General features: G+C 34.6%; 1 protein-coding gene across 1 annotated transcript; it reads right to left on the bottom strand.

Annotated features, from left to right (window-relative positions):
- Nucleotides 1–16,912: 16,912 nt before the first annotated feature.
- Nucleotides 16,913–17,737, bottom strand: LOC112099092. Its single transcript, XM_024186194.1, has one exon. It carries the CDS (start codon nt 17,735–17,737, stop codon nt 16,913–16,915), a length of 825 nt encoding a protein of 274 aa, XP_024041962.1.
- Between the last annotated feature and the right edge of the window lie 9,066 nt (nt 17,738–26,803).

Genomic DNA, 26,803 nt, shown 5'->3' with positions numbered 1-26,803 from the left:
TACGTAGACTTTGATAGAGAAGTCCAATTACAATACTTGGGTGTACCTTCCCGTGCTATACAAATCCCTCTTGCTCCAACCACGTAACACTTTTTCGGTCTCTCCTGCTCTACCGCAAAGCTCTATTGAAGGACAATTACAATGTTAGCTAAGATTAATTTTCCATTTTACTGGCCAGTGTTGCAGACAAATGCATAGTACATGGTCTGGTTTTGCAAACAATTGGATGTGACAAGCTTTACCATAAGAACTAGTTAGATATTAAAAACTCATAGCATTGGTATATAACTAAACAACAACATAAGAAACCTCTAGTCGGCTGTCTGATGACTTTATATATAATGAAGTTTTTATCTGCTAGTTCAGATCACTATTTTATGATGAAGTAGAAGGTTTATATAGCCATTTCACAAGAAAATACAATTAGAAGTACTATGTTTTTTTTTTTTTTTTTTGAGGCATCAAGTTTAGATACCATCTGCCAATAATATGATAATAAATATTGCATGGTTTTGTATATTTGACATAAGTCCATTAGCTAAGTCTACATATACAGCAAGAAACACAAAAATTGAGTCACCAAATTCCTCTAGAATTAAAAAGCAGATGTAATTGCCATGCAATTAATTAGTATGATCCTAACAGCAGGACTAGAATCATTGCTTATAAAGGATTCTTTATTATCATCTCATTTTGACCCTAAAACCAAATTCCATTTTAGCTAGATGATTAAAGAAAGATTGAAAAAGTTTGACTAACCATGGTACCGTTGTTTATGACTTAGACTAAGTAGTGATCAATGATGAGTCAGAGACAACTGGAAATGAACTCTTTGTGATCGGACGGCAGAAACTTCACTCACGGAGTTTGAATCCGCAGCAGATTTGAAGACATGACATACCAATGTTGATTGCACTCTGCAAGCAGCTGATCAACAACTGTGATGTCAATTATTTTACTACAATTTCTACGGTCTCTCTTCCTTTGCAACTCTCAATAGTACTAATGCCTTAATGTACAAGGGGCAAAAGCAAGACTTCATTGCTAAGGTATATGTTTAAGTCGAAATCGAGTCAATTAACAATGTTATTAATTCTATCACCCAAAAAGAAGGAAAAATAAATAAATAAAAGATGATGTTATTAAATTAGTGAATGAAAGTTGCCACAACAATGTTAGAACACTTGGTCCACACGGTTTAAACAAAAGCACATTGATTTCAACAGTTGAAGTGAAAATGTACTCATACTGTCGGGAGAGCTCGCTGATGGGGCTAGTCGGAAATTATGGACATTAAATGGGGCGAATGTTGTGTGATTAATTTGTTCTTTTTAACAATATACATAAATTAAAAATTATTTTGCAAATAAAAAAAAATTTCTGCTGAAAAAATAGAATAACAGAAAATTATTGTTATTATTACACAACAGTGGTGGATTCAGTGGCAAAGAAATTATGATAATGGCAGAAATACAACAAAGATTGTTTAAGTATCACTTTTAAAATTGGTTTATTAACTATATTTGGATACTAGAATGTCCAATAAGTGATAGCCTGTGCAGAGTCTAAATCTATTAGAGGCGGCAATTTGGTTCATCATCCCTTCGTTTTACACAATTTGATTTGAAATAAATAGGTTTGGTTTGACATATATTTTACTTGCGCGATATATGTCAACCTGTTTCATAAATTGGTCAAACACAATTTTAAGCTAAGCAATTCATTTATTCGTTTATGATTTATTTAATAAATTACATATTTACTTTTATAATTTTAAAATTTAAGCTAACATCTAAAGGTAACATTGTAATTGATTGAGAAAAAAGACAAATAGAATAGTTAATATTATATGTATTTTATTTAAAAGTGATGATACAACCACAAATTCTTATACAAACTAACGCGGCATTAATTCATTGGTTGAATGAAAATATAAAATAATAAAAATAAAGCATGTGGGTCAAGTGATATTTAATTCAATCAATCTTATCATGCCACATCAGCTTGTACAAAATAAGTTTATATAAGAGTTTGTGGCTATATCATTACTCTTTATTTAATATTAAGGTAATATTATATATTATTTTAAGCTAAATTAAAAATAAAATTTAAGCTAATTGAATGAAATGAAATTATTTATTTATTTATTTATGTAGTGAATAGGTTCAAACATAACTTTTGATATTATAACCTGTTTAATAAAAAGGTTGAATACAGATTTACCCAATCTTGACTCCAATTTATTTGGATTCGACATGAATTCCACCCACCAGAGTGTAGCTCAGATTATCGCTCCTAAAATTCAGACAATTATAGCATTACTACTTGAATGTCCCGTCGTAATATAAATAATTAGAGTTGTCCAATGGACTGCGCAGCCATCATACACAGGCTCACATGAGTAAGTAGCTTGGTATGCCACGGTCCACAGAGTTGGGCCTTGCTGCAAGGTTGGCCTAGCATGGCCCACAGTAAGAGTTTCATGTTGTTTGTTTTTTAAATTAATTGTAGTTGAAAAATTCATGGATTTAGCCACTAGAAGTAGGGATGGCAAAATCCCGGGCTGGGTCCGGGTAATGCAATGACCGGACTCTGTCCGGATGCAATCGGTCTGGATCTGGATTCGGGCCTGGTTTTAATCTGGGTACTCGAATTTTATATTTTTTAATATTATATGTGTATTTTTTTTTGGTAATTTTATAAATTTTAAATTTATTTCAATAAAATTTGACATGAAAATATAAATTTTAAGTGTTTAAAAATTTATATATGTATAATAAATTAATCAAATAAATATAAATATTTAAAATAATATATGTTTTATAATTTTTTTAATAAAATCTGGGTTACGGGTTTATCAAGTGATGCCCAAGACCGATCCAACTTTATATTACCTGGCCCACAACGCCCGAGTACGGTCCGGGTTCAGACCGAATGGGTATTTTTGTCACCTCTAACTAGAAGGGTCTGCCTGCTTACAGTTGATGTAAGTTACAATTTTTCTGTAAAAATTCATTAAGCCCCTTATATTTTATGGTATTTACAATTTAGTTATAAGTATTATAAACATTTATGCGTTGTAAAATTTTGTTAAACCCCTTACACTATGTTTTATTTCATTAAAACCCTTAGAGAATCAATTGCCCCTTATAATTTCAAATTCCCACAATATCCTCCATTTAATTAAAAATATAATTATTATTAAATGAATTATAATTATAATAATTATTTTATTATAACTAGAAATATAATTGTAATTTTTAAATAGATTATTATTATTATTAACAAGAATAAAAAAATATTATAATTAATTAATCTATTAACAATAATTAATAATAATTTTTTCATTAAATTATTAATAATAATTATCGTTAATAGGAGATGTTGGAGGAGAAGGTTTCTTCTCTTCCTGACTTTGTACATGTTGATTACTAGTGTAGATCGGATGAGGAACACTAGTAGTGTAATCAACTGATCGAATGGAGGTACTAGGTATATCTGAAGTAGAAAACCTAGGTTGACTTTTTATCGACTGAAAATGGAGATTTATAACAGAGGGTACTTTTGTAAATTTCCTTTCCAATGAAGGAATTCTTGAGCACGATGCTCTATCAGAAAATCTGGATGAGGTAGATCTTCTGAATGACAGTTTGACCTTACCATCGGAATACTGAGTCACATTTTGCAACTCTGTATTGGGCTCAAGTTGTTTCGGAATCGCTGGTGGAGCGGCTCCTTCAAGGATCCATTCTTCTGGAAGATTTACATCCTTCCATTGGATTGGTTTAGGAATGACCGTGTTTGCTTTGGACAAATCAGTCTGCAAGAGAAGGGTCTCATCTCTTTTCGACTGGTATTTATGCTGTGTGCTAAATGCAGAAATCATGGCTTTGTAAGAAATTTTAAAAATTAATGCAACTGGGATAGATCCCTTAATCATATGATAATTATGGGTCTTGATTTGTAAAATCATGCTTTTCAAAATATTTTTGTCTTTAAGAGAAATTGTTATATTTGGATAACAATCAAAAGATATGGGACCTTTACATAGACTAGATTCGATACTACTTAGTAAAGAATCATCAAAAGAGATGCATCGCCCATCTCTAAGGACAGCAAGGATAGAAGTATCTAAGCCTTCTTTGGTCAAAGGTTTTATTCCTACTTGGATTAGACCAATGTGAATATATTTGAAATTCTTTTCTTTTAATTTCTTTAAAGATTTTTTTGAAAACAAATAAATTGTTTCAAAAGGCTCTGAAAGAGTTATATCACGTTCTTCAGTCTTTATAATATAATCATGTTTTAAAAGATCAAGCATTTTTGTTTTGTAAATCTTTTCTTTGGAAATTTTTGGAAGTTCCCAACAATCAATTGCTTTATCAAAGTTCTCAATAATGAATTCTTCTGAACTCACAACATGCTTTGACTCACTAGTCTTCCCGGAAGAAGAGCCATGCTTTGACTCACTAGTCTTCCCGGAAGAAGAGCTAGAAAAGGACGATGTTCTACAGATCGGAGGATCCATGGTCAAGACCTTATGGTCTTCATGTTTTAAAAGATCAAGCATTTTTGTTTTGTAAATCTTTTCTTTGGAAATTTTTGGAAGTTTCCAACAATCAATTGCTTTATCAAAGTTCTCAATAGCTCGAATTCTTCTGAACTCACAACATGCTTTGACTCACTAGTCTTCCCGGAAGAAGAGCTAGAAAAGGACGATGTTCTACAGATCGGAGGATCCATGGTCAAGACCTTATGGTCTATTTTTGGTTTGGTCAATATGGCTACAGGTATGGATTTACAGCCCTCAGCGGAATCCTTATCCTAAAACGGGACTTACAACCAGTAAAAATTCACCACAAAAACAAAACTTCAAAATAAAACACAAGATTTTAAACACGAAACTCTAAACAATAAAGGGCAATGGCGTCCATTACAAAATCATCAGAAAAGATTAAAGTGATTTTAATCAAATACTTTCTTGTGGTGATTTGTTTTAAAACAAATAGAAAATCATTGGGTACTGACTCAATGTTTTCTACTTTAATATCATCACCATCATCAGGATTAGATTCATTGTCTGAATTATCCTGCAATTATTTTTGTAAAAGAAGTTGGATAGTATCAGAATCACTTTTTTGTTTTTCTTTTAAATCTCTGATTTCACATTTGATTCCTTTTATCTCTTTCTGAAGATCTTGGATATTAGGAACCGTCTTCTTTGTTTTCTTTTTATCTAAAATTTGAGTAAGATCATAAGAATTCTTTTTAACAATTGGGACTTTAGAAGTCTCGGCTTTATTAAAATCCAAAGTTTTCAAAAGTTTATCAAGATATTCTTTTTGAAGATTTGGATCAGAAATATGCTTTACAAGTTCAAGAAAAGTTTCTTGGTCTTTAGTCAAAATATTGATTTTCTTTAAATATGAATCAGATTCAGATTCACTACTGCTAGATACAGAGTCATCTGAGTCAAAAAGCTCATCAACTTGATATGGATCACTGTCTCCCGACATGGAAGATTCAGAATCAGAAGATTCGACAAGAAGGGGGGCTAATTTAGAAAAGGATCTCTTCATCGAGGTCAAGTTCATGAAGCTTTTTGTTCATCCTGCAATAATTTGCAGTATGACCTTTCATGCCACATTTATGGCATATAGCTTCTTTGTAATTGAAAGGGGTCTTAGGTTTGGCTCTAAACTCTTTTCTTTTAGAGAATTTGGGTTTCTTATAAGGCCTCGAAGGTTTCTTATAAGGAAGTTCTCTAAAATTACGAAAGGGTTTCCTAGAATTTTTTGATTTGTAATGTTTCCTGCGGGGTTTAGTAGAACACTCGCCATTACAATCTTTGGAATAAGAAGTTTTAAAGGGGTCATAATTGAATTGTTTGCAGAAACTGCCTAATTCTTGTTTAGACTTCTTAAGCTCCCACTTAAGTCGTTTCTGTAATTTCAAATCTTGACAAATCTTTAAACCTTCTTTATTGACGAAACTGACAAGTTCATCATAGGTAAGCTCGTCATAAGGAATACGATTATCATAAAGGGCTTTGATGGAATTTCTTACTTTTTCACCTAGAAGGGTAGGTAATCCAGCAAGAAATTTTTCTTTCCAGGTTATATGATTTGCATCATCCCTTAGAAATAGTCTGGTGAAAAAAGAGGTTTTATAGCTCTGAAATTCACTAAGTTTTCTACATCTTAAATTATGTAGTAACTCAGCGTTTTTATCCTGGAGGTGTGAAGGATCACCAATGAAATGGAGGGAAATGGTCAAAATAAGAGTAGCAACAGCATTCTGAATAGGGTTGTTGAACTCATCAAAAATAGGGGCTCCATTTTCATCGACTTGAATGGAATTTAGAATGTCTAATTGTTGCTGATTAGTGAGAAGATGATCCCACCAACCTTTTAGTTGACCAGTAAAACCGGCAATTAGGATTTCTGATATAGCACGATCAGAGGTTCCTGCTTGGGTTTTATAGGCATTGGCTGCCATTGTCATCTGTTGCAACAATCCTAGGATATTGTATTCGGACATACCGTCAATATTCCACTCATAGACTGAAGATGCATTATATCGGGATTGATTTAATGCACTTGGCCTATTATCTATCGCTAGATCTGGTGGAGTCTTGACAGTGGGAAGGGCTAATTCCCAATGAATTTTGTTTGCTTTAGGAGTGGGTTCCTCTTGGAAGGCTTCTACATCCGAAGAGGCTATAGAAGTTTGGTCATCTTTCTCTAATACTCCAATCTTGCTAGATTGAGGAGTATCAGGGGCTATCTGAACTTTGCTAGATGAGGAAGAAGCAGCTTCTATCCTATCTAATTGCTCTCTAATGGCTTTAGCAAAATCTGATTTTGACTCTTGAACAAGCTTTTGGCTAGTTTTCGAAACGTGAAAGGGTTTGAAAATAGGTTCCTTAAGCTTTTTGTCAGAATCCGATTTTGTTGGAATAGGAGAAATTGATGGAACAGTAATGGTTGACTTCTGGATTTGGTTTTCTATCCTAGTCAACTGCTTTCCGATTGTATTTAAGTTAGTATTACAGAAATTATTCTGTTGGATAATACTACTTAAATTTGCCTCAGAATCATTTGGTTTTGGAATTTTGTAAGGTGAAGCTCGAATTTGGACAGGAGGTTCATCGTGATCAACGGTAACACTCCGAAGAGGTGGGTGTTCAGATTCTATAGTTCTATCACTATCAAGAAGCTTCCATTCAGAAACTTTCTTCCTAATAGTAATAGGGTTTGACTCTTTAAAAGGATAAGAGACGTTGTTATCAGAAGAATATATTTCGAACCAATTAAAAAACAATATATGAACTTTATGAAGGTTCACAAATTCATAATAAGTTTGTTGGATTTCTTTTCTTTGGTTTAAAAAATGTTTGAAAAACCAAAGTCTTTTTTCTTTGTTTAAATCAGAATAAAAATCATTATGTAGAGAAGTCTTATCTAATTCAAATTCTTTTTCAATGACATTAATAACATTTTCTGTAACAGCAGAAAACGTAGGAGATGTTGGAGGAGAAGGTTCCTTCTCTTCCTGACTTTGTACATGTTGATTACTAGTGTAGATCGGATGAGGAACACTAGTAGTGTAATCAACTGATCGAATGGAGGTACTAGGAATCTTTTCTTTGGAAATTTTTGGAAGTTCCCAACAATCAATTGCTTTATCAAAGTTCTCAATAATGAATTCTTCTGAACTCACAACATGCTTTGACTCACTAGTCTTCCCGGAAGAAGAGCTAGAAAAGGACGATGTTCTACAGATCGGAGGATCCATGGTCAAGACCTTATGGTCTATTTTTGGTTTGGTCAATATGGCTACAGGTATGGATTTACAGCCCTCAGCGGAATCCTTATCCTAAAACGGGACTTACAACCAGTAAAAATTCACCACAAAAACAAAACTTCAAAATAAAACACAAGATTTTAAACACGAAACTCTAAACAATAAAAAGGGCTTTGACCTGTTCTACATGCATAAAGGGCTACATGCATAAAGGGCAAAAAGGGCAATGGCGTCCATTGCAAAATCTTTTTGATTTTGCAATCCTCCCCTTGGCTCTGATACCAGAAGGAAATAGGATCGAAGGATGGATGTGCTTTCAAAATAATTCTTTATGGATTGCTTTGATAATGAAATGGAATTGCGGTTGATTCGTTTTATACAGAGTGCTTTACCGAATAATGTTTAGATTCTTTAAATGGAACTGCTTTGCTTTGGATGGAACACGGCTAGTCAAAATTTTAAACTTGATAGGGTACGTAGCGTTGTTATCTGAGAGATGGTTCCGGCTTAGTTATTTTAAAGCCGATTTTTAATAACCCTTTGGACTAGTAGCCCGCACTCTCGAGTATTCCAGCTGATATACCAAATCACTTTTGCTTTACCGGATAATAATTAAGTTCTTTAAACGTGGTTGTCAGATTTTAAACAATTTATCAATTCTTTATTAAATTCTTTTGCAAGCCTAGCAACACATACATCTAAAGGCTTAGGTACAAACACAGTACCAGATCCGGTTCCCGGAAATGGTGCTCTGAAGGAATGGAGGGAGAAGAGAAGATTTTACAACTGAGGATCGAGATCTGGTCTCTTTGTCTCAGAGGAACGTACAATTTATACGGCAGATCTGATACATATCAGTGTGCAGAGCATGCATGAAAAGCTTTAAAAAACTGAAATTTAAATGCTTTAAATGTAAATTGCGGAAATTTAAATGTTACATAAAATTAAATTGCAGAAATTTAAATTGCAGAAATTTAAATTGCTGAAATTTAAATTGCAGAAATTTAAATTGCTGAAATTTAAAGTGCGGAAATTAAATTGCTTTAAATAACACTGGAATGAAATGCTTACATCGGTTGGTTTTTCTTTGTAGAGAAGAAAGGGAAATAATGGGAAATTAATCTGAAGACAGGAGAAATTCCTTTTTATCTTCGGATTCCAGATTCCTATTCCCAGAGAGAGAGAGAGAGAGAATTTTAGAGAGAAGGGAGAGAAGAAGAGAGAAGTTCTAAACTTAGAAATGAAAAACCTGAGGAGTCTGAGTCTTCCTCTCGGTTTTTATACAAAGATCTTTAACTGTTCACTGTAGCGGGATTTTAAGTGCACAGTAACAATTGGATCGTATCTTTGAATAGTAGATGCTTTGTACCAAAAATTAAAATACGATACGGGTGAAGAGACATGTGCGCTCTCACTTGTGTCCAGAGGACCACCCGAAGAAACAAAATAATAATTTTTTTTTTATTTTAAGTAAATAATCAAATAATTATTTACAATGCTTTACTGGAGAGAAAATGCCGAAACAATCATCTTCGTTTTCGTCTCCAAGGGAAATGAATGGCTCTTCGTCTTCATCATCATCTTCATCTTCAGAGGAGTCTGCAACTGAGGATTTTGATCTTGAGGCGAGGAGCTGTTCCATGGCTTTAAAATATTCATCTTCAGTTTTGGCACTTGCTAATAGAGACTGGGCTTTGGATTTTTGGGTTAGGAAGGTCTGTTGGGCTTTAGAGGCTTCTAGGGTTGGTTGTAGGAGGCTTTTAGAGGAGAGCCAATCTTTGATCATGTTAACAGTCAATTTGGACTGTTCATCAAATTTTGACCACCATTTGACTTTGAAGGTTCTTTGAAGGATGACTTGGGACTCATGGGTATGAAATCGGAGGTTCCACATCCAGACCCATGGTAGGAAGAAGTTTGTACAAAAACAGAGAAAGGGGGGAAATCTTTTCTCTGAGTCAGAGGAAATATAATGGGTTTTAAAGAGGTTTAAACAATTTGTGGCATTTGGAGTTAGGATTTGAGGTATTGGTCCGAAGAAGTTCCACCAATGATGAAACCAATTAGGTAGGCTTTGGACGGTTATTTTTGAATTAAAGAAAAATAACCAAGAATGAGATTTTTTAGGGTTTTGGATAAAAAATGTGTTATACCAGGCTTGTTGGTAATCCCAGTAGGAAAAAGTCCGACAATGTAGTAAACGGGTCTCAAAATTTAAAGGAAAGGTTTTGAAATTGTGGAGTAGATCACCCCACTGGTTTGGGCTCAAAACTTTTAAGATTGTGGTCGTGGAATAAGCCGGCTCAGAATGGGTTTTGTCAAGAAAGAAATGCTTGAATTTAGCGGATTCAGTTATTTCTAAAATGCTTTGATAATAAGACTGGGGTTTTGTCAAATCCCATGGTTTGAAAAACCAGCCTTTGGGGAAAAACTTTGAAATGCTTTGAAAAGGATCAGTATGGTAAAATCCATCTTCCATAGAAAGAATGTTTTGAAAATGGATTTTATCAAACCAATCGGAGGTTTTCTTTGAAGGTGTTGGCTGAGAAAGCACAATTTGGGAAGATGAGCTTTCAGCAGACACAACAATATTTTGAGAAGAGGGTTTATCAAAATTACAGAAACGATTTAAGTGGGAGCTTAAGAAGTCTAAACAAGAATTAGGCGGTTTCTGCAAACAATTCAATTATGACCCCTTTAAAGGGTTTCGAAAACTAGCCAAAAGCTTGTTCAAGAGTCAAAATCAGATTTTGCTAAATTGTACGTTCCTCTGAGGCAAAGAGACAAGATCTCGATCCTCAGTTGTAAAATCTTCTCTTCTCCCTCCATTCCTTCAGAGCACCATTTCCGGGAACCGGATCTGGTACTGTGTTTGTACCTAAGCCTTTAGATGTATGTGTTGCTAGGCTTGTAAAAGAATTTAATAAAGAATTGGTAAATTGTTTAAAATCTGACAACCGCGTTTAAAGAACTTAATTATTATCCGGTAAAGCAAAAGTGATTTGGTATATCAGCTGGAATACTCGAGAGTGCGGGCTATTGGTCCAAAGGGTTATTAAAAATCGGTTTTAAAATAACTAAGCCGGAACCATCTCTCAGATAACAATGCTACGTACCCTATCAAGTTTAAAATTTTGACTAGCCGTGTTCCATCCAAAGCAAAGCAGTTCCATTTAAAGAATCTAAACATTATTCGGTAAAGCACTCTGTATAAAACGAATCAACCGCAATTCCATTTCATTATCAAAGCAATCCATAAAGAATTATTTTGAAAGCACATCCATCGTTCGATCCTATTTCCTTCTGGAAGGTTTTTCATTTCTAAGTTTAGAACTTCTCTCTTCTTCTCTCCATTCTCTCTAAAACTCTCTCTCTCTCTCTCTCCGGGAATAGGAATCTGGAATCCGAAGACAAAAAGGAATTAAAACCTCTTTTTTCACCAGACTATTTCTAAGGGATGATGCAAATCATATAACCTGGAAAGAAAAATTTCTTGCTGGATTACCTACCCTTTTAGGTGAAAAAGTAAGAAATTCCATCAAAGCCCTTTATGATAATCATATTCCTTATGACGAGCTTACCTATGGTGAACTTGTCAGTTTCGTCAATAAAGAAGGTTTAAAGATTTGTCAAGATTTGAAATTACAGAAACGACTTAAGTGGGAGCTTAAGAAGTCTAAACAAGAATTAGGCGGTTTCTGTAAACAATTCAATTATGACCCCTTTAAAACTTCTTATTCCAAAGATTGTAATGGCGAGTGTTCTACTAAACCCCGCAGGAAACATTACAAATCAAAAAATTCTAGGAAACCCTTTCGTAATTTTAGAGAACTTCGTTATAAGAAACCTTCGAGGCCTTATAAGAAACCCAAATTCTCTAAAAGAAAAGAGTTTAGAGCCAAACCTAAGACCCCTTTCAATTACAAAGAAGCTATATGCCATAAATGTGGCATGAAAGGTCATACTGCAAATTATTGCAGGATGAACACAAAGCTTCATGAACTTGACCTCGATGAAGAGATCCTTTCCAAATTAGCCCCCCTTCTTGTCGAATCTTTTGATTCCGAATCTTCCATGTCGGGAGACAGTGATCCATATCAAGTTGATGAGCTTTTTGACTCAGATGACTCTGTATCTAGCAGTAGTGAATATGAATCTGATTCATATTTAAAGAAAATCAATGTTTTGACTAAAGACCAAGAAACTTTTCTTGAACTTGTAAAGCATATTTCTGATCCAAATCTTCAAAAAGAATATCTTGATAAACTTTTGAAAACTTTGGATTTTAATAAAGCTGAGACTTCTAAAGTCCCAATTGTTAAAAAGAATTCTTATGATCTTACTCAAATTTTAGATAAAAAGAAAACAAAGAAGACGGTTCCTAATATCCAAGATCTTCAGAAAGAGATAAAAGAAATCAAATGTGAAATCAGAGATTTAAAAGAAATACAAAAAAGTGATTCTGATACTATCCAACTCCTTTTACAAAAATAATTGCAGGATAATTCAGACAATGAATCTAATCCTGATGATGGTGATGATATTAAAGTAGAAAATATTGAGTCAGTACCCAATGATTTTCTATTATTTTAAAACAAATCACCATAAGAAAGTATTTGATTAAAATCACTTTAATCTTTTCTGATGATTTTGCAATGGACGCCATTGCCCTTTTTGATACTGGCGCCGATTTAAATTGCATTAGAGAAGACATCGTCCCCAAAAGATTTCATGAAAAAACAAAAGAAAAACTTTCTGCCGCTAATAACTCAAAACTGAATGTCAGTTCCAAGGTTGAAGCCTCAATCCATAATAATGGTTTTGATTTTAAAACTTCTTTTGTCCTCACAAACGATATTAATCATGCCATCATTTTGGGAACTCCTTTTATAAATCTTATAACTCCATATACTGTCAATTATGATAGTATATCCTTCAAAGCAACAAACAAGAAACTTGTTTTCCCGTTTATTGAAAAACCAAAGACTAGAAATCTAAACATTGTCAAAGCTTGTTCTGTTTACCAAAACAAAATTAATGCCATTCTTAAGTCCAAACAAGATGATTTATTTTGTTTACAAAAAGATTTGAATTTCCAAAGAATTGGAAGTCAATTACAAAATGATTTTATACAAAGAAAAATCTCCGATTTCAAAAGCCTTATTGAAAAAGAAATATGTGCCGATTTACCATCTGCTTTTTGGAATAGGAAACAACATTTGGTAGATTTGCCTTATGAAAATTCGTTTGATGAAAAACAAATACCCACCAAAGCTCGTCCAATCCAAATGAATATGGAATTGGAACAACATTGTAAAAATGAAATAAATGATCTTGAAACTAAGGGACTCATTGTAAAATCCAGATCACCTTGGTCTTGTGCCGCTTTTTATGTTAATAAAAATTCTGAAATAGAAAGAGGCGTACCTAGACTTGTGATAAACTACAAACCTTTGAATAAAGCTTTAAAATGGATTAGGTACCCAATACCTAATAAAAAAGATTTACTCCAAAAACTTTGTTCAGCTTTCATTTTTTCTAAATTTGATATGAAGTCTGGTTTTTGGCAAATACAAATTTACCCTAATGATCGATATAAAACAGCTTTTACTGTTCCCTTTGGACAATACGAATGGACAGTAATGCCTTTTGGTTTGAAAAATGCACCCTCAGAATTTCAAAGAATCATGAACGATATTTATAATCCCTATTCTAAGTTTTGCATCGTTTATATTGATGATGTGTTGATTTTTTCTCGAAGTATTGATCAACATTTCAAACATTTAAAGACTTTTTATCTTGTTACAAAAAAGGCTGGATTAGCCCTTTCTAGTTCAAAAATTTCTTTATTCCAAACAAAGGTCCGGTTCCTTGGTCATCATATTTCCAAAGGAACTATCACTCCAATAGAGAGGTCACTTTTGTTTGCTGATAAATTCCCAGACAAAATTCTGGACAAAACCCAATTACAAAGATTTCTTGGTAGTTTAAATTATGTTCTCGATTTTTGCCCTAATATCAATAGGATGTCTAAACCTTTGCATGATAGGTTGAAAAAGAATCATGTTGCATGGTCAGAAGAACATACCAAAGTTGTTAGATTAATAAAGCAATCTGTGAAAAATATTCCATGCTTATTTCTTGCAAATCCTGCATTACCTAAAATTGTTGAAACTGATGCATCTGATATAGGTTATGGAGGTATATTAAAACAAAAGGAAAATGACAAAGAACAGATAGTACAATATGTTTCTGCACATTTGAATGATTGCCAGAAAAATTATTCTACTATCAAAAAAGAAATTCTTTCTATTGTTTTATGCATATCTAAATTCCAAAGTGATTTACTAAATCAAAAATTTCTACTTAGAATTGATTGCAAAGCTGCAAAACATGTTTTAGAAAAAGATGTTCAAAACATTGCATCAAAATAGATTTTTGCACGATGGCAAGCTATTTTAAGTGTTTTTGATTTTGATATTGAATTTATTAAAGGTGACAAAAATTCTGTTCATGATTTTCTAACCAGAGAATTTCTTCAAAACAGATAATGCCGCCAAAGAAGAAAGATAAAGGTAAAGCAGTTCTCAAAGTTTCTGGTTCTCAAGAACTTTCTAAAGAACCCCAGTCTACCCCTTCTAAAGAAAAACTAATTTCTTCTGCCATGCCCATCAAATCCTGGATTGATTTGGTTGAAGAACATGGAGCCCAATACAAATCTATTTCTTTTGATGACCAAGTAAAGCAATGGATAAGTTCCATTACAAAATCTCCAGAGCTCATGCTCGCCCTACAAAACCTTTCTCAAAGCCAAACTTCTCCAGAGGACCACCCTAGAAGAAACAAAATGAATATGGAATTGGAACAACATTGTAAAAATATATGATTGTTATAAAGCATTTTTGTTTTGTAAATCTTTTCAAAATATTTTTGTTTCAAAACAATAAAGCATTTTTGTTTTGTAAATCTTTTCAAAATATTTTTGTCTTTAAGAGAAATTGTTATATTTGGATAACAATCAAAAGATATGGGACCTTTACATAGACTAGATTCGATACTACTTAGTAAAGAATCATCAAAAGAGATGAATCGCCATCTCTAAGGACAGCAAGGATAGAAGTATCCAAGCCTTCTTTGGTCAAAGGTTTTATTCCTACTTGGATTAGACCAATGTGAATATATTTGAAATTCTTTTCTTTTAATTTCTTTAAAGATTTTTCTGAAAACAAATAAATTGTTTCAAAAGGCTCTGAAAGAGTTATATCACGTTCTTCAGTCTTTATAATATAATCATGTTTTAAAAGATCAAGCATTTTTGTTTTGTAAATCTTTTCTTTGGAAATTTTTGGAAGTTCCCAACAATCTTTAATAAAGAATTGGTAAATTGTTTAAAATCTGACAACCGCGTTTAAAGAACTTAATTATTATCCGGTAAAGCAAAAGTAAAATAGCTTGCCATCGTGCAAAAATCTGTTTTGATGCAATGTTTTGAACATCTTTTTCTAAAACATGTTTTGCAGTTTTGCAATCAATTCTAAGTAGAAATTTTTGATTTAGTAAATCACTTTGGAATTTAGATATGCATAAAACAATAGAAAGAATTTCTTTTTTGATAGTAGAATAATTTTTCTGGCAATCATTCCAATGTGCAGAAATATATTGTACTATCTGTTCTTTGTCATTTTCCTTTTGTTTTAATATACCTCCATAACCTATATCAGATGCATCAGTTTCAACAATTTTAGGTAATGCAGGATTTGCAAGAAATAAGCATAGAATATTTTTCACAGATTGCTTTATTAATCTAGACTGAAAGATTAATTATTATTATTATTAATAATTAATTTTTGAATAATAATATCAATAATTAAAATACAAAATAAAAATTATGATAAAAAATAATTAAGAATTTTATAGTAATTTGTTACAATTTAACTTATTTTGACTTTGATTTTAAGACAAAGTAAACACATAAATCAATACAGCTCATTATAATTACGATTCTTGTAGTTGAAGTAAATAAATTATTCTAATTCAAATACCTTATTTCGATTCTAAGTATTCTGATTCTAACTCATTATGTTTCCAGCTAATTTCGATTTTTATTTAGTGAACGCACTATAAATTCATAATACTTATGAAATTAGCTAATCTTGAACGCACTATAAATTCAAATTGAGGTTCCTCCAGCAACCTCTTTCAATCTCGTTGAATCATTAACAAGATGCACCTGTTTTCATATAATATTCAAGATTATTGTACTATAAAATTAGCTAATTTCATAAGTATTATGAATTTATAGTGCGTTCACTCAACATCAATCGAAATTAATTGGAAACATAATGAGTTAAAATCGACATAACTAAAATCAAAATGAGGAATTGGAATGAGAATAATTTATTTACTTGAACTACATGAATTGTAATTATAATGAGATGTATTACCATTTATATATTTATTTTGTCGTAAAATCAAAATCAGAATGAGTTAAATTGTAACAAATTACTTTAAAATTCTTAATTAATTTTTATCATAATTTTTATTTTGTATTTTAATCATTGTTATGATTCAAAAATTAATTATTAATAATAATTATCATTAATTATTATTATTAAAAATTTAACGAAAAAATTATGATTATTAGATTAATTAATTATAATGCTTTTTATTCTTAATAATAATAATAATAATAATCTATTTAAAAATTATAATTATATTTATAGTTATAATAAAATTATAATTGTAATTATAATTCATTTAATAATTATTATATTTTTAATTAAATGGAGGGCATTTTGGAAATTTAAAATTATAGGGGCGAATTGGCACTCTAAAGGATTTTAATGAAATAAAATAGAGTGTAAGGGGTTACACAAAATTTTACAAAACAAAAAGTTTTATAATATTTATGAATAAATTGTACATAATATAGAGTATAGGGGGCTAAGAAAAGTTTACGGCCCAGCTGTAACTTACGCGAGCCACAACTTAGGGGATCCCCACTAGAATCTTGCGAATCTTTCAGGCGAATACATTGATAAAGAATTTGATTTTCAGCTTTTTATTTTTATTTTTATCTTTTTTGATAGGAAATATTTAACTTTCATTAAAGAAACTTTGAAATGTCAGACATAACGTGATAGGGCATTGCACCCTTCCATACACAACTTTCCCGATTAGCTAAGTCTGTTTTAGCTAGAGTATGAGCAATAACATTACACGTTCTTTGAATTTTTTGGAGTTCCACCATGCTGTTGAAACTCTGCATTTTTTGCTGGATTTCAGAAATGGTCCAGCAAATTTCAGTTTTGCTGCTCTTGTTGTGTAGCACAAAATCCACCACATCCTGGCAATCGGTCTCTAAGATTAGAGGACTCAACTTTGCTTCCATCACAACTTGCAACCCAAAATTGACAGCTGCTGCCTCTGCTTGAGCTACATCTCCATGATACTTTGTGTGGTTTACTGCTGCAATTATGATTGCTCCACTATCATCTCTGATCACCACCCCAAGCCCCACTTGATTTTTCTCTTTATTGACTGCAGCATCCACATTTGCTTTGAAATGACCTTGTGGAGGAGGAATCCATTTTGCCCCTTTCGCTGGAATTACTTTTGCTGCTGCTTGGATCTTTGTCATTCTGACTCTTGCATAGGACTCAACAACTGCTTCAGCTTTGGCTACTGAGATTTGGGGGTCTTGCCTTTTGTTTTCAAACACAAAAATATTTCGTGTGTGCCACGCTATCCAGAATAGAGCAATTAACAATCTCAGTTCATCTTTGCTTCTTCTCTTCACCAGTTCTTGTAGCATGCTCAGCAAATCTTGGTTATCAAGTAGCTGCATTTCTTCTACGAAGGGGGTTAACTTCCACATTTTCTTTGCTACTTTACAACCCATAATTGCATGATTGATATCTTCCTTTTTCATTTTGTATCTTGGACATGTTGGCTCTTGCAGCATTTTCCTTCTCTATAGGTTTCTACTGTTGGGAGGAAATTTCTTACAGCTTTCCACATGAAGATTTTTATTTTTTCCGGTAATTCCAGCGACCATATCACATTCCATTGACCAAGGTTACTGCTGGAGCTACTGGCCCAGTCAGGGTGCTTAATCCTCATTGCAATCTGGTATCCACTCTTTACCGAGTAATTCCCCTTCTTATCGTAATGCCACAATATCTGATTTGGTTTTGGGCTACTTGGGAGCTGAATTCTTGGAATTAACTCAGCATCTTTAGAGTTGAAATGTTGTTGGATCAAAGATTCTTTCCATTTCTGATTTTCATCAATAAGTTATGCTACTGCGCAATCCATGTCCAGTGTTGGGGCTGATATAGGTGTGAAGGTTTGTGGTCTTGGAATCCATTGGCTTTTGTAAATCTTTATTCCGTCCCCTGTTCCAATTCTCCATCTCATCCCATTTACAATGACTTGTCTCCCTCAAATTATGCTTCTCCAGACAAAAGATGGCTTTGACCCCAACTTAGCTTGTAAGAAATCAACACCCTTAAAATATTTTGCTTGTAAAATCTTTGCCATCAGAGATTGTGGATAGTTAATGATTCTCCAGCTTTGTTTTGCCACCAAAGCCTTATTGAAACTGGTAATATCTCTGAAGCCAAGGTCTCCTCTTCCTTTTGCTTGACATAACTTCTCCCAATTAGCCCAATGGGCGCTTTTTCGGTCTTTTTTTGCACCCCACCAAAAGCCAGCAATTACTCTTCGAATATCCTCACATAGTGTCATGGGAAGTCTGAACACACTCATCGTATAAGCTGGTATAGCTTGAGCCACTGCTTTGATTAATGTCTCATTTCCTCCACTTGAGAACAATTTACTTTGCCAGCTGGAAATTTTGCTTAGAATTCTCAGCTTTATGTCCTTAAAGAAGCTAACCTTTTTCCTTCTAATCATTGATGGTAACCCCAAGTATTTTTCATGCTTGGAAACAATTTTCAGTTGAAAAATATCTCTGACTTTGGTCATCTGCTCTGCTGAGATGCTTCCATTGAAAAACATAGAGGATTTCTCAAAGTTGAAAATCTGGCCAAATGCAGTTGCATAGCACTCAAAAATTTGCTTCAAGGACATGCATTCTTCAACTGTTGCTTTGCTAAAGATTAAACTGTCATCAGCAAAGAGGAGGTGATTAATAGAGATCTCCTTGTTGAACTTCAGCCCCCGGATAAGTTGTCTTTTCTCCGCTTGGTTCAGTAAATTTGAAAGAGCTTCTGCACATATAATAAAGAGGTATGGGGATAACCGACAGCCTTGTCTCAAGCCTCTTTCAGGCCTGATTAAGCCTTTAGGAACCCCATTTATCAATACCGAGAAAGATGAAGTGGAGATACAGTTCATAATCAGCTCTATCCATGATCTATCAAAGCCTAATTGATACATTGCATGCTCTACAAAACTCCATTCTACTCTATCATAGGCTTTGCTTATATCTAGCTTAAGAGCAACTAACCCATTCTTTTTCCCTTTACTCATTCTAATCTTATGCAAACATTCATAACCTATGATAATATTGTCTGTAATGAGTCGATTTGGGATGAAAGCACTTTGATTTGGAGATATTACATCATGAAGAAACCGCTTCAACCTATTAGCTATACATTTAGCTATGATTCTGTAAATTACATTACATAAGCTAATAAGCCTAAACTCTGTTACATCTCTTGGTTTCTTTATTTTTGGAATGAGAGCAATATAAGTGTGATTTAGAGGGGCTAGAGTACCTTTCTCGTTTAGGATATGTAGACATGTTGCTGTAACACCTTCTTTAACAGCTTCCCAATGTTTTTGAAAAAAAGCTGCAGGGAGGCCATCCGGTCCCGGTGCTTTAGTTGGACACATCTGAAATAAGGCTTCTTTGATCTCCTCTTCTGTGAATGGTCTTCCAAGCTCCTCATTCATTTCCGCAGTGACTTTCTTCGGCATATCTTTTAAGGCTGACTCTCTTTGCTGTCTTGATGGGTTAGTTGTGGTGAAGAGCTCTACAAAATGTTCACAAAACCTTCTTTCGATCTCCTCAGCTTCGATTGACCAGTTTCCATTTTCATCCAGCACTCCCTCGATCCTGTTCTTTCGCTTCCTTGCAGTGGCTTTGGCATGAAAAAACTTTGTGTTGCGGTCTCTTTCTAGCAGCCAATCAGCTCTAGACCTTTGCTTCCAATACACTTCTTCATCAAGCAACATGTTATCAATCTGCTTCTCCAGCCTTTTGATTTTTTCTCCACTCATATAATGCCCGAAGTTGTGCTTGATACTTTTTAGCTCATTGATTAGCTCTTTCACTTTTTTTTCTCTGCCGCCAAATTCGGTTCTACTCCATAGCTTAAGCTTTGCCAAAGATCTCTTTGCCACCTTTTTGAAATGCTCTGAGGTAATTGTTTTGTCCCACTTGCTTTGTTCCAGCCACTCTCGCCTCACTATCTCCTAGCACTTTTCATATGGGCTCCACATATCTTCACAGTGTATTCTCGGGAAAGTCCTTTTGTTGTAGCTCGCTCCTCTTACTTTTTCTGCTACCTCCATAACAATGGGATAATGATCGGAGCTCCAAGTTTCTAAGTGCACAGCTGGAAATTCTTGAAAAATATTTCCCCAGTTCTTACTACACAAAGCTCTATCTAATCTTTCTTCAATTATTTGCGGGCCAAACTGTCGATTACACCATGTGAAGGGGTAGCCTGATAACCTTTTCAGTAATTCCCAGGTGTGTTTTCTTTCCTCCATTTTTGGGTTGCCATAAACCCTTGTGCCTCTCCAGCAGCTACCTTCCGCAGTTTGAATGCAAGTATCAATGTGGTGCTTGCTATAAGACTTAATTTCTAGGTTCACATTTTCACTCCACATCATTGCCAACCTACCTCACTTTCCACTACTACTAACTGCAACACAATTTTGGAAGTTTAACTCTGATGCCTTTCTTTTCATGAGCTGCTCCGATAATTTTGTTTCACACAAAAACACAATTTTGGGTTTAAGCTCGCGGAGGATCCTTTTGATTTCTCGAAACATCCGGTCCTTCCTTAATCCCCGGATGTTCCAACTTATGAGCTTCATGGTTGCCAGCGGGGCTGGCATCCAGCCTCCGCCGTTAACTCCTCTATGATTGTGGTTGCGAAGTCCATCTCCTCTCCGCTTGAAGCTTCCCAATTTAACTTGATTTTTGCTTGGGGGGAATCAAAATTGTATTCAGCAACGGTCATCTTAGTTAAGCTTACCACTTTGCTTTTTTTGTGTTCTGGACTTGTCCCGCCCATCTCCCAATTTTGTCTCTTTCAGAAGTGTCCCACCGTTTTGGCTTGGCTTTCCATCACACTTTCTGGCTTGGTACTTCCATTTTCTTTTTTTTCAACTGCTTCACTTGTTTTCCTGGCCCATCATCTATTTCCTCCACTTCTATTTCATTTTGGGTCAGCGTTTGGCCCAACTCTTTGCCTATAGCCATTGTCTCCTTTTTTGTCGCATTTCCCACCTTTTTCTTTTTTTCTTGCAGATTACCCTCATTTCCTTGTTTTCCCTCCTTTTGTTTTTCCCCAATTTTTCCCGCTTTTATTTTCCAATCCCCAAAACCTTTTTCCTTCCCAGCTGTACTTTCTGGAATTTGGTTGCTGCTTTTTTCAGTTTTCAGAGTCTCCCCATCCTTCATTAAATGTTCTGCACCTATCGGGTTCAGGTTATCCAATCTATGCTGGTTCTCCTCATCCGATTTCTTCCGGTTCGGTTCAGCTGAATTTCGGTTCTGATTTTCTGGTTCATTCAGCAACGATTGGGTATGCTTCCATGGACTTGTGAACTGTTTCCCCTCTTTATGAATTTCTTCCCCATTTTCTTTATTCATCCCCGGCATCCATCGTTCTTTAGATCTGTTCTGTTTGGCTCTTTCCACCCAGTTCATTGCTTTTAACCATGGTCCATAGTCAAGGTCCTTCTTCAGCTGCCCCTTATATTTGGGGCATTCTTTGTATGAGTGTCCAAGGCATCCACAACAGTAGCAAAAGTCTAGGAGTTTTTCATACTCTACTACAACTGGAATTTTCCTCCCCTCTTCGGTTTCAATGAATAGGATTTTCTTTAGAGGCTGGGTGATATCGACCCAGATTCGCATCCTTATAATTTGTTCCATACAGTCACCCGCCTTATCAGTATCCACTTCTTCTACTTTTCCTACGAGCTCCCCAATTCCCGTACATATTTCTTCATCCATGCACATAATGGGGACGTTTTTAATTTGCACCCAAAATGATACATGTGTGAATAATTGTGCTGTAATCTCCCCAATGCCATATGGTTCTTTTAAAACAATTAGAGATTGATTAAAGTGCCATGGTCCTCCTGCCAGAATCCTCTTTTTATCCACTTCATTCCCGAATTTGAAAATGAAGATGTTATCCCCCAGATTCTCGATTTTCACTTCCTTTTTTGTTTGCCACACCTGGTTCAATGCAGTTCTTAGCCCCTCTGTGTTTATATTCCTTGTGTGCAGCACCTTGCCAACTAAACATTCTGCTGCTATTTGCGCTCCTTTTTCTTTTACTCTTCCTTTAAAAGAGAATTTATTTCCCTCTGCCTCTTCTAAAGATATTGACTTGCACCTCCGAATTAACTCCTCCATGTCCATTCAAAGTAGATCTGTCCACTTGGGTTTGTTGGAAGCAGTTATTTCACCATTGATAATTTCTTCTACACCTGACTAACTATGAACTTTGTTGAGAAAGTTTTAATAAAAGGAGTGATTCGCTCTTTTCCAATAAACTATGATTTAAACATAAAATAATTAATACACTTAAAAGAAAAAATAAAAAACACTCACGAAGAGCGATTTTTGGAGCTAAGACAAGCTCAGTTACACTTCTATTCTCTAAGCTTTCTCCGAGAGAGAAAACTTTTGGAGAGAGAAGACTGATTAGCTACGCGATTTCTTTAGTTTTTTATTTTTAAAGCATAGCAAATAAAGGTCATAAAGGATTGAGCAGAATTGAACTCGATCAAAATAATCGGTTCGGTTCGTTTTTTTCCGGTTCGGGATTTCTAATTGAAAAACTAAATAGTTTAAACCGAAACCAAAGCGTATGGTTCGATCGATTTTCGGTTCAAAAATTTAGGACCGAAATCGAAGTGAAATCCAATCGCAGTTTTGTAATTTGAAATTACACACACACATAATACATTACTGCCGAATCATCGAACCCTAATTTCTACCTCAGGATCTGCGGAATTGTTGCGGCCTGCTGATAACAAAATCTTCGCTGCTGCCGTTTCCTTTTGTTTTACTGACGCTGTTGCTTCCTTCTGGCTTTGGTTTTACTGTCGCTTCCTTTTGATTTTGCTGCTGCAGGTTGCCGATAACTATTTGCTTCCTTCTGGCTTAACGATCTAGCAACCATCGCTGCTACCTTTAAGTTTGAAAGCGTCTCCAGTCCACTGCTGCTGCGGCTGTCGCTTCCTTTTGGCTTTAAGATCTAGCAAACATTGCTGTCGAAGCCCATAATAGTGGTGAGAGCAGAAGCTCAGAGTTGGGTTTGTTCTGATTGAAGAATAAACAGATATCAGCTCAAGTCTTTCTCTAATTGCAGATTCAATAGCTGATACTACTACATCCAGTCCACCGAGTTAAACACTAATCCCCTTCTTACATATGCAAAAGAGTAAAGGCAACATTTTTTTGGATCATCAGCAACAACTTTCCACTTATGTATGCCTTTTTGTTGTTTTCAGATAACAAAAAAAAGAAAATTTCTTTTTCCCTTAGCTGTTCATTGAAATTTGTGTTAAAAATTTCATCTTCGAACTGATTCTGACAAAAAACAGAGCGGAATTTGAACAGGGGTTTATTTGTTAATTCACTTGATGAGAGACTTTTTTTTTCCCCTGTTTTCATTCAATTTAGATATTGTACTTGGTCTTCGTCCAGTATTGCTGTTGGTCTTTCCTGGAGGTAGCCTCTAACAATTGAATATTATCTTGCTTTATGATTTGTGAATGGAAGCTAGCAAGTAGTGATAATACAACCTCAATTTTCTTTAGTTGCTCTACTCTTTTTTTTAAAAAATTAGCTTGCATGGTTATTTTCGTTATCTTAAATGCTTTTTATAAATTTATAACACGTTATTTAAAGTCAAGAGATAAGGGTCACAACTCTTTTTATTTTCATTGATTGTGATGGTGATAGATGATTCGGTTTGATAACGGTATTGAGGAAATTATAGATTGTAATTTGTATACATGCGTTTGTACTGATAACATTTTAAGAAAACAAAATTACTAAATGTGTACTGGTGATGAAGAACTAAAATTTTCAACTGGAACCGAATCGATATGTCGAATCCAAACTGAACCGAATCCAAACTGAACCAATCAATCGGTTCCGGATCAGTTCTTAGTTTATTTCGGTTCATTTTAGTTTTTTAAAATTTTGCACCAAGCTAGACTGAGATTTTCAGTTTATCTCGATACTGAACCGATCCGGTACCCATTAAAAAGTGATAAAAAGAAAAAAATCAGATGGACCCTATCCTTACTCAAGGAGTGATTGACTTATTCTCTCTTAAGGGTATGGTAAACCCACGCTAAATCCATGATTATAATTAAAAATTGGATCCTTAGGAATTGGATCATTAGGGAATGTCAAAGCCGGTGGCCTAGCTAAATTCAAATTGGCTTTGGCAGCCACCCAAAGAAATAAACACAAGAGAAATAGAAGAAATAGAAGAAAGAGAGAAGAAAAAGAGACGAGGGAGGTGCCGCCCAAAGGAAATGAAGCACACGGCTTTGACAAGAGAAAAAAGAAAAAGAAAAAAAATTATTTTAATAGCCAATTTTGGCTATAAAATGGGAGAGCTCCATTTCAATTTTTGCATCTAATTCCATTGAGAGAGAAGCATTGCTTTCCTTTAGTGTTAAGAATATTAAGAGTTTAATAAATTCTTGAGTGATTAGTGTTTTGAGAGTTTGGGTGTATTGAGATTTTGGGAAGTGAGTTAAAATACTACAATACTTGTAACTCCTTTTCACTAATAAAATATTTTCTTCTATCTTCGCCCGTGGACGTAAACTAAAAGCCGAACCACGTAATTTCTAGTATCCTCCTTTTGTGTTTGTTCTTTATTTTCTTCTAATTTTATTTTAGCTGCGTGTCTGCTTCACCCACCAATTTCCTAACAGTGGTATCAGAGCTATTAGTTGTATTTTTTTGGAGTCGGGCACTGTTCACATATACGGTACTATTCACATGAAACGGTGGGAGCGATCTAAGAATTTTACGTTGTAAAGCAGGGAATAGTGGTGTGAGTAAAACAACTGTGTGGTTTTGTACATGTCTAGGAAAGTTCTGTCACAAAAGCGATAAGAGTTTAAAGAGTCTGGGTTTTAAGTGAGACCATTGTGACCCCTTCAATCTTTCCTGGAAACTTTCCTGGTGTGTATTCTCACACATACTCACAACTATTCAAGGTGGTACACTAGCTTGTGTGCGGTATTTATCAACAAAATGGCGGCAAAGTATGAAATTGAAAAGTTTAACGGAAATAATTTTTCGTTGTAGAAAATGAAGATGAAAGCTGTATTAAGGAAAAATAATTGCTTGGTAGCAATTGGAGAAAGGCCCATGGAGATAACTGATGACAAGTGGAACGAGGTAGACGGCAACGCCATTTCTGATCTACACTTGGTACTTGTAGATGGAGTATTATCCAGTATGGCAGAGAAAAATACAGCGAAGGAAATATGAGATACTCTTACAAAATTATACGAGGCCAAGTCACTACACAACAAAATCTTCTTGAAGAGGAAACTCTATACTCTTCAAATGGCGGAATCTACAATAGTGATCGACCACATCAACACCTTGAAAACTCTATTTTCACAACTCACAACGTTGGGTCATAATATAGAGGAAAATGAACGTGCAGAGCTTCTACTTCAAAGTCTACCAGATTCATATGACCAACTCATCATCAACCTAACGAACAACAATCCAGTGGACAATCTAGTTTTCGACGATGTTGCAGCCTCTGTATTAAATGAGGAGAGCAGGCGGAAAAATAAGGAAAACAGATGAGTAAGTTTACAGCAAGTGGAGGCGCTATCGGTGACGAGAGGGAGATCAACGGAACGTGGCCCCAGTGGGAGTCAAAATCATGGAAGATCAAATTCCAGAAGTAAGAAGAATGTTAAATGCTATAAATGTGGCAAGAAATGGCACGTCAAGAAAGAGTGTTGGAATAACTAGAAGAGAAAAGATGGCAAAGAACCTTAGTCATCAAATGCTCAAGGGTGTGTAGCAAGTACCTCGAATGATGGCGAAATTTTCTACAACGAGGCAACAACTATTTCAGAAGGCATAAAACGACTATCTGATGTCTAGCTTGTAGACTCAGGAGCTACCTGGCACATGACCTCTCGGAGAGAATGGTTCCACATATATGAACCTATCTCAGAAGGATCTGTATATATAGGTAATGATCATGCCTTAGAGATCAATGGTATTGTTACTATCAAAATAAAAATATTTAATGGTATAATTCGCACAATTGAGGAAATACAACATGTCAATGGCCTGAAGAAAAATCTATCTTTGGGGCAAATGGATAGTCATGGGTACAAAACTCATGTGGGTAATGGAATTATGAAGATTGTTAAAGGAGTGCTTGTATTGATGAAAGCAGAAAAGATCGGTGCTAATCTATTCATGCTTAAAGGAGAAACACTATAGGAGGCTGATGCGTGTGTCGCATCAAATGGAGAAGAGTCAACGATGATGTGGCATCTCAAACTTGGCCACATGTCAAAATAAGGTTTGAAGATTCTCTCTGAGCGAAAATTACTTCCGGGGCTCAAATTGGTAAGTTTACCATTTTGCGAGCATTGTGTTATAAGTAAGCAGCATAGATTAAAATTTAGTAGATCTATTGTTAGAAGTAAATGCATTCTAAACTTGATTCATTCTGATGTTTGAGAATCACTGGATATATCCATGGGAGGT

This window comes from Citrus clementina, unplaced genomic scaffold, assembly GCF_000493195.1.
Source record: "Citrus clementina cultivar Clemenules unplaced genomic scaffold, Citrus_clementina_v1.0 scaffold_9, whole genome shotgun sequence".
Taxonomy (NCBI): domain Eukaryota; kingdom Viridiplantae; phylum Streptophyta; class Magnoliopsida; order Sapindales; family Rutaceae; genus Citrus; species Citrus x clementina.
Note: the sequence above shows the minus strand (reverse complement) of the source record. Positions and strands in the feature narration are given on the sequence as shown.

Coding starts and splice junctions, on each gene's coding strand:
- LOC112099092 (XM_024186194.1), bottom strand. CDS start 17,737: ATGAAAAAGGAAGATATCAATCATGCAATTATGGGTTGTAAAGTAGCA.